Raw genomic sequence first — 9,649 nt, 5'->3', positions numbered from 1 at the left:
AAGCAGCAAAGGAATCCATGTCGACCCTTCCAAGATAGACGCGGTAAAGAATTAGGAAGCGCCCAAGATGCCAAAAGAGGTGCGTCAATTTTTAGGACTGGCTGGCTATTACCAGAGATTTATAAAAAAATTCTCTTGTATAACCAAACCCCTCACAATGTTACCCAAAAAGAAGTAAACTTCATTTGGGGAGACCAGCAGGAAACAACAGGCCAAAAGCTGAAGGAAATGTTGTGTAGTGCACTGATATTATCCCTTCCAAAAGGTAACGATGACTTCGTAGTATTGCGATGCTTCATATCAGGGGTTGGGATGCGTATTGATGCAAAAGGGAGAAGGTCATAGCCTATGCCTCAAGACAACTTAAGGTGCGTGAGAAAAACTACACCACCCATGACCTAGATTTGGGAGCGGTAGTTTTTTCCCATAAGATTTGGCTTCATTACCTTTATGGAACAAAGTGTGTGGTATACACGGATCACAAGAGTCTGCAGCACATCTTCGATCAAAAAGAGCTCAACATGAGACAAAGAAATGGTTAGAGTTGCTAAATGACTATGATTGTGAGATTCGTTATCACCCAGGAAAGGCTAACGTCATAGCCGACGCCTTGAGCCGTAAAGAGCGAGTTAAACCTCGTAGAATCAGAGGACTTATGATGGCTATCCAGTCAAATATAATCTCACAGATTAGGAGTGCTCAACTCGACGCTTTAACAGAAGGAAACGTTAAAGAAGAAGGCCTCGTAGGAATGGGAAGACAACTCGAAATTAAGGATAATGGAACGAGATATTTCATAAACCGAGTATGGGTTCTGAAATATGAAGAGGTCAAGAAATTAGTTCTAAATGAATCCGATAGGACTAGATATTCCATTCATCATGTAGCAAACAAGATTTATCTAGACCTAAAGTCCCTTTATTGGTGACCGAACATGAAGGTTGATATTGCAACCTACGTGGGTAAATGCTTGACATGTTCCAAGGTCAAGGCAGAACATCAACGACCCTTCGGATTGTTGCAGTAGTTAGAGATTCCCTAGTGGAAGTGGGAGCAGATCGCAATGGACTTTGTTACCAAATTACCAAAGACTACTGCTGGTTATGACACTATATGGGTAGTCGTCGATAAATTAACCAAGTCTGTGAACTTTATACCAATAAAAAAGATGGAGAAACTGACCAGAATGTACCTTAGAGAGATCATCATATTGCATGGGGTACCCTTATCCATTATCTCTAACATAGATAGTAGGTTCATCTCTCGCTTTTGGCAGAGTTTGAAAAAGTCCCTTGGTACGTGCCTGGATATGATTACAACTTATCATCTACAAACCGATGGCCAAAATGAAAGGACCATCCAAACATTGGAAGATATGCTTAGAGCATGTGTGATAGATTTCATAAGTGCATAGGATACTCCCCTTCCTCTAGTTGAGTTCTCATACAACAATAGCTATCACACGAGCATTAAAGCATTACCGTTCGAAGCACTATACGGCCGTAAAATGTCGATCTCCCATTTGTTGGACAGAAGTTGGAAATACCCAACTAGCCAAAAAATTCGCAGGGGATACCCTATGAACAAGCCCATATATTATCCACGAGACGACTGAAAAGATAGTGCAGATAACAGAACGCATGAAGGAAGCACGTGATCGTCAGAAGAGCTACGCCGACATAAGGTGTAAACCCCTAGAGTTCCAATTTGGAGATAGGGTGATTCTAAAGCTATCTCCTTGGAAAGGACTTATAAGGTTCGGAAAGCAGGGTAAACTAAATTTGAGGTACATAGGACCATTCGAAATCCTCGAAAGGATAGGTCCGGTTGCATATCGACTTAGATTACCCCAAGAGCTTAATAACGTGCACAACGTCTTCCATATGTCAAATATTAAGAAGTGCCTTTTCGATGATACGCTCGTCATTCCACTTGATGAATTCAGATTAACCCTGAAATGAACTTCATCGAAGAGCTAGTCGAAATAATAGATAGAGAGGTCAAACGACTAAAGCAGAGTCAAATTCCAATTGTCAAGGTGCGATGGAACTCTAAGGGGGGACTAGAGTACACATGGGAAAGATAGGACCAAATGAAGGACAAGTACCCTCACTTGTTCGCAGGAAGCCCAACGACAAGATAAAATTTCGGGACGAAATTTCCTAAACAGGGGGAGATTGTGACAACAGAGAGGTTTCTGTCATTGATCACCATTAGAGAAAAGTAGGAAAATAGATGTAATAGCTTAGTATTTTAATATCTGACTTTCAAGATAATAAGAATCAGATGTGTCATTACATTTATTTGATAAAAACGTCCATTAGGCTAAAAAATTAGCGTCCAAAAAGTTATATAGTTTTCTAAGCCGGTTAACATAATTGGATAGTACTTGTTAACGTGATCTCACGAATATAAGATTCGTAAATATCTGACTCCAAAGGAAAGAGTTATGGAATTTATAGGAATAGGAATCAACCTTATAGTTAAAATTAATTACGTCAAAACGGTACTTAGAGATTGGTTGATTTTTTACTAAAAGTGAAAAAGGGAGTTTTGTAGTACTCCTTAAGATATAAACCGGACCTGGGTCTATTTGAGAGAGATATGATTTTTGTAAAATCATTTATTTTTACCCCCGTTAAGCACGGAAATTAAAATCAAAACTCGCCAAAACAACCTAAAGGAGAGTTGTAGTACCCATTGAGATAATCACTTAGATATAGAGAAAGCTTAGATAGGAGCTCGCACGAAAAAGTTATGATTTTTACAAAATCTTTTTGTACGCACCAGGTGCTTGTCTCCGCACGCCGCACACCTGACACCGGATTCGAGCAGATTGCGAGTGACGTGGTTAATTTGGAACGTAACACGTGGCCATATCTGGATGGGGCCACGATTATCATGCACAACGCGCCCAGATATTTTCCTGGCGCGCACCCCAATTCCATGAGTATAAATAGAGAGGTTGGGTAGACCATTCCAACACACCTCTCATTCACTCTCACTCTCTTCTCGAAGTAGCTGCCATTTGGAGTGATTCCCGGAGTCCCGAGCCTAATTCAATCCTACATCAAAGGTCTCGCGTGACTAGGGTGAGTACACGACCCTATTTCAATGTTTTAGATGTTTTACGGGGGGGGGGGGGGATACATAATTATCAAATGGTTTTATCAAAATATATTTATAGTTATAAATATCAAATCATTTATAAAGCTTAAAGCCTTAGGATAATGTAGCTATAGATACTATGCCTAGTTATAAGCTATGATATTATACCTAAGAGATATGATGCCCAATAGTATAGGAAGAGATAATACCTAGATGTTATAATGGCCAAATCCCTACGATAACATAGTACCTACAAGTTATGTTGGTCAAATTTAGGGATATGCACCGTACCTAGTAGTTACTGACCAAATATCTTGTTTTCAAATAACCATAATTAGGGTATATATATATATATATATATATATATATATATATATATATATATATATATATATATATGAATACATCTATATACAAAATAGTTATGAGATCAAAAGATATAATTATCAAATATAAGATAAAAAGATTTATATTGTGATAGTTATATGAAATCCCTAGGAAGGATTAAGATAAAAGATAAAAAAATAAATACCTAAGGTCAATGCGTTAGTGAGCTGTTATATTCATCTAAAGGCCTTGATTAAATTTGGAATTCCCTGATACCTATAATCGTTAATCTTGTGAGAGCTAGGAAGATATGTATAGATCTATACGGGGTCTGACAACCCCACTTGTGATTGCTAGCTACAATCCTGGGAGGATAACTTTCTTATTATTCACTATTTGATGTCTGATGAAGCGACGTGGTGTTGGGTTTTATTTAAAAACTAGTTTCAAAAACTACAAATAACGGCAAACGGAAGACTTGAGTTTTATAAATAACATAAACATTTTATCACCCATCAAGGATCATCTTACAAGTAGTAGAAAGATTTTAATGCACAACCATAGAAGGAATAAGCAACAACAACCTTTGATGAACTTTGGGTCCTCTTGGGAGGCTTGGAAGTTGATGGAGAGATGTTGAACCTTTGAGACACCAACAAAATGTCAACTTGATTCAAGATGCTAGTCTTTTTGGTTATCTCTTAAGTTTGGAAGCAAATACCCAAGTATTACTTCCAAGAGAGCAAAAACAAGTAGTATTCAAACACTTTTGAAAGCACAATATGGAGAGAGCATGGAGATGGAAGAGCTACGGTTTTGGCACTTAAAAATGATCAAAATGAAAGCCTTTTTCATGTCTGGTTACAGTTGAAACCTTACCTAAAGGTCCTTAACCATTAAGCCCTTATGACACAAGACAAGGATGTCCCCCATGCAAGCCATGTTTGTTTCTTTTAATTAAACAATTCAAAAGTCCATACTCTTCCAATAAAAGAGAACCTAAAGTTTTGTTTATAAAAGAAGTCAACATTTTTATAAATCTCATAACTAGTTTATAAGATTAGGCTTTAACCTTTTGGTAAAATACAAATAGATTCATCTAGTCCAAAATGTTGTACATGACTAATTAATTCATGCCATATGAAATAATGTGTTACTTGTTATTGTAAAATAATTATTTCCATGAAATAAATATTTTCCCAATTTATTATAAGAGTTTATGAATATTTATTAAAATCAATTTCTAATAAATAACCAATTGTATCAAGTTGTTTTTACTGTGACCCTTAGGATCATATGTTATTTAGCAATATCATTTTAATATGACTCTTAAGCATAATAGATCTTTCAATCTCCCACTTGCGTAAGACTCATATTAGATTGATATAGACAGCGGTGACCGTCTAGTAACATTTCACTGTCCCCAACAACATACGACTTTGTACCATTCCATCAACACCCAATTCCCCAAAAGCCCAAGGCTACAATTGGTGTGTAAGATATGTTTATTAGTTATCCATTTGCTACAAACATCATGTTGAACATGAGATATAGATCGCAGTCAATCTCATATAAGTGTTTAACTTTACATCATGCCTTTGATGTCTAACTCTCAACGAATAAGAGGAACAAATCCCATCTTGACTACATACACCTCTTGCATGGTTCACATCATACCCGATAATAGATTTTATAAGTGCCTATTTAAAGAACAACATTTGACTACATCAAAGCATAACATTATCCACACTCAAGTCCCATATATGTATCTCAAGTGTTAAGGTTATACAAATATTACCTTTAGCAAGTATCATTCATGACAGCGATCCACGAAATGATCTTGAACGGTTCAATCCAATACTTGCTCTCTAGCAAGTACCTATGAAACTAGTTACAACGCTTTATCAATCATTCCAATTCATATTAGTGTTACTTCATTACTGTTCCCACAATAATAATCGACTATGGATTTTAGAGTGAATAAATTTACTCATGGATTAAACATGTTAATAAAGAACACAACAAATATTTAATGAAAAGATCATATGCCATATATATCATAGTCATTAGAATAGATGATGTTATAATGTTCTAATACTCAATACTAATACATATATCAAATCCAATCACTAGAATAGCGAAGTCATATTCCTCGAGCATGACCTTAAAACTTGTCTTGAGGAAGGGGCTTCGTGAAGGGGTTCGCCAAATTTTGATTAGTGTGAACTTTGCGAATACTAATTTCACCTTCTTCAACTTTATACCGGATAAATTTTAATATTTGGCTAATATGCCTGGTCTTCTTGTGTGATCTGGGTTCTTTTGCCAAAGAAATAGCACCCTCATTGTCACAGAAAACGTCTAGGGGGTCCTGAATGGTAGGGACTACCCATAGATCCCCAATGAATTTCTTCATCCAAGCAGCCTCTTGTGCAGCTTCAGAAGCAACAATGTATTCTAACTCTGTAGTGGATTGTGCAACAACACTTTGCTTGGAGCTTTTCCAAGATACCGCACCCCCATTGATAATGAACACATATCCTGATTGCGATTTGCAATCATCTCGATTAGTTGTGAAGGAAGCATCGGTGTAGCACTTTACACTTAAGCTTTCTTCCACGCCTCTATAAACAAGGAACATATCCTTAGTTCTTCGTAAGTACTTGAGAATGTTCTTCACAGCTATCCAATGACTTTCCCCTAGATTTTGTTGGAATTTTCTTACCATGCTCATAGCATATGCAAGATCAGGTCTTGTACAGTTCATGGCGTACCTGATGGATCCAATTGCAGAAGCATATGGAACATCCTTCATCTTGTCTGGCTCAGCCTTTGTGCTAGGACATTGAGATGAACTTAGTACAGTGCCATGCGCCATAGGTACAAATCCTCTCTCAGAGTTTTCCATATTGAACCATTTCAACACTTTCTCAATATATGTACCTTGGCTTAAACCTATTAATCGTTTTGATCTATCTCTATAGATTTTGATTCCAAGAATGTATTGTGCCTCACCTAGGACCTTCATTGAGAAGCACTTTCTAAGCCAAGTCTTCACACCTTGTAAAGTTGGAATGTGATTTCCCATGATTAATATGTCATCCACATATAGGACCACGAATGTCACCGAGCTTCCACTAGTTTTCATGTAAACAAAAGATTCATCTTCATTTCTAATAAAACCACACTTTGCGATTTCATCATCGAAACGATGATTCCAGTTACGAGATGCTTGTTTTAATCCATAAATGCATCTCTTGAGTTTACACACATTATTAGGATGCTTTTGATCAACAAAACCTTCAAGCTGAACCATATAGACATATTCTTCAAGTGCCTATTTAGAAAAGTGGTTTTGACATTCATTTGCCATATCTCATAGTCATAATATGCAGCTATGGAAAGTAGTATCCTAATAGATTAATCATAGGGACTGGTGAAAAGGTTTCATTATAATCAATCCCATGGGTTTAAGTAAATTCTTTAGCACTAAGTCTTGCTTTGAATGTGTGTAAATTGCCATCCATGTCAGTCTTCTTCTTGAAGACCCACTTACTTCCAACAGTTTTTCTATTGGGAGGAAGTTCAACCAAATCCCAGACTTGATTTTCTCTCATGGATTGCATCTTTGCGTTCATGGCATCAAGCCATTTTTCAGATTCGGGATCTAACATTGCATATCGATAGCTTAAGGGCTCATCAACATTCATCATCATGAAGCACTCGCCAATGATAAATCCATATCTCTCAGGTTCATGATGAGTTCTACCGGATCTGCGAACGCCTTGTGTTTCAACAGGTTGAAGGACAATGATCTTTTCATCTTCAACAACCTCTTGTTCAGTACTAGTGCCAACTAAAGTTGCATCGGGTTGAGGTTCTTGATCTTCTTCAAGTTCCAGGCGCCTCCCACATGCCTCATCCATTAGAAACTTGATTTCTAATAATTCAGCTTTTCGTGAGATAAAGATCTTATTCTCACTAGGGATGTAGAAGTACTAAACAATCTTTAGGATATCCTAAAAATATGCATTTGGTAGATCTTGGCTCAAGTTTCCTTGAAGTCTCTTGTCTGACATAAGCTTTACCAGCCAAACTTTCATATAAGATAAGGATGGATATTTTCCATACCACATCTCATAAGGTGTTTTCTCTACATTTTTAGTTGGTGCCATATATAAGATATGGCCTGCGGTGAGTAAAGCATAACTCCAAAATGATAAAGGAAGAGTACTTTCGACTCATCATAGATCAAACCATATCAAGTAAGGTCCGATTTCTCCTCTCAGAAACACCATTAAGTTGTGGTGTTCTAGGTGGAGTGATTTGTGAGATAATCCCACGACTCCTTAGATGGTCTGGGAACTCTTGGCTGAAGTACTCGCCTCCTCTATCCGAACGAAGGATTTTGATTGTTTTTTCAAGTTAATTTTCAACTTCACTTTGAAACAATTTAAACTTTTCAAATGCTTCATGTTTATGTTTCATCAAATACACATAACCAAAACGACTAAAGTCATCAGTGAAGGTGATGTAATATGTTTCACCATATCTAGACATTGTTTTGAAAGGACCACATACATCAGTGTGTATGATGCCTAATAAAACACTTGCCCTTTCACTAGTGCCATAGAAAGGGGACTTTGTCATCTTGCCACAAAAGCAAGATTCACATATGTCAAATGACTTAGTGTCATTTGCCCCCAAAAGTCCACTCTTTTGAAGTTGGGATATGCGGTTCTTGTTTATGTATCCAAGGCGACAATGCCATAAATATGTTTGGGTCAAATCTTGTTTGAGCCTTTTGGTGTTAACATGATAAAGGGATTTATTTTTTGAAGTGTCATCTAGGTTTAATTCATAAATTCCATTTATTGGTCTAGCCTCAAAATAGAAAATTCCTTTCAAGAAGGAATGAATATTATCATCAACAAATTTGAAGTCATAACCAGATTTTCTTAAACGTGAAACTAAAATAATATTTCTAGTACTAGAAGTGATTAAACACACATTATCTAATGTCAAATACATACTAGATGGTAAATGTAAATCAAAATGACCTAAAACTTGGACTGCAACCCGTGCACCATTGCCAACATGTAGCACCATCTCGTATGCTTTCAGCTCCTTACTCTTTCTGAACCCTGCAACAAATTACAAATATGAGTTCCACAACCAGTATCAAATACCCAAGTGTTAGATGAAAAAGTAAATAATCCCATTTCAATCATGAAAATAGATATACCTGAAGTGCCTTCCCCGACCTTCTTATTCTTCAACTCAGCAAGGTACTTAGGACAATTCCTTTTCAAATGCCCCACGACACCACACTCAAAGCATGTGTCATCTTTAGCAACCTTTTCCTTCTTCTATGCTGGTGTGTTTTGGGGAGCTTTCTTCCCTTTTCCCTTGCCATCTTGTGGCTTTCCCTTGAAGTTCTTGCCTTTGTTCTTCTTGACTTGTCCTTCCCTAATCATGAGCACTTGGGTGGTTTTCCTTGGGATATTCTTCTTTGCAGTTTTTAGCATCCCGTGCAACTCAGAGATAGGTTTCTCCCACCCATTCATGTTGTAGTTCATGATGAAAGTATCATAAGACTTTGGAAATGAGATTAGAATTAAATCTGTAGCCAAGTCTTGTGGATATGGAGAGCCCAATCTCTCCAGTTGATCCAGATAGCTTTTCATCTTGAGAACATGTGTGCTCACATTTCCACCATCCTCTATTTTAATGGCATGGAGGGCTCTCACAGTCTCGAACCTTTCAGTTCTATCTTGTTGACCAAACATCTCCTTGATATGTCCAATCATGTCAAAGTCAGTGAAGAGTTCCAGATCCCGCTGAAGATCGGGAACCATAGTGGCAAGCATAAGACATGAAACATCAAATGAATCATCTATATGCTTAAGCCATTTGTCATGCACAGGCTTTTGGCACAGTTGGTGGTTCATCAGGGGTTTGACTTTCAAGGACATAGTCTTTCTTTTCTTGTTTCAAAACAATTCTTAAATTTATGTGCCAATCCAGAAAGTTGGAGTGTCTTAGTTTTTCTTTGTCGAGAACTGATCGAATGTTCATTGGGTGGTGGTGTGTTACAGTAGTTGGTGGAGCCATCTACAAAAGTTTAACAAAGTTTTCATTTAGTATTTAATTCTTTAAAAATAATACCCTTTTGTTTCCAAAAACATTATTTATTTAAAGTCTAGGATCCAAG

The 9,649-nt window shown here is 37.1% G+C and overlaps 1 protein-coding gene across 1 annotated transcript; it reads right to left on the bottom strand.

Annotated features, from left to right (window-relative positions):
- Window positions 1-8,804: 8,804 nt before the first annotated feature.
- Window positions 8,805-9,293, bottom strand: LOC145105605 (uncharacterized). The gene has a single exon (XM_079042699.1). It carries the CDS (start codon window positions 9,291-9,293, stop codon window positions 8,805-8,807), a length of 489 nt encoding a protein of 162 aa, XP_078898825.1.
- Between the last annotated feature and the right edge of the window lie 356 nt (window positions 9,294-9,649).

This window comes from Lactuca virosa, chromosome 4 (assembly GCF_052849685.1).
Source record: "Lactuca virosa cultivar CGN04683 chromosome 4, Lactuca_virosa_CGN04683_v6, whole genome shotgun sequence".
In the NCBI taxonomy this organism is placed as follows: domain Eukaryota; kingdom Viridiplantae; phylum Streptophyta; class Magnoliopsida; order Asterales; family Asteraceae; genus Lactuca; species Lactuca virosa.
Note: the sequence above shows the minus strand (reverse complement) of the source record. Positions and strands in the feature narration are given on the sequence as shown.

Bases quoted from the DNA above. Each gene is read 5' to 3' on its own strand.
- LOC145105605 (XM_079042699.1), bottom strand. From the start codon at position 9,293: ATGGTTCCCGATCTTCAGCGGGATCTGGAACTCTTCACTGACTTTGAC.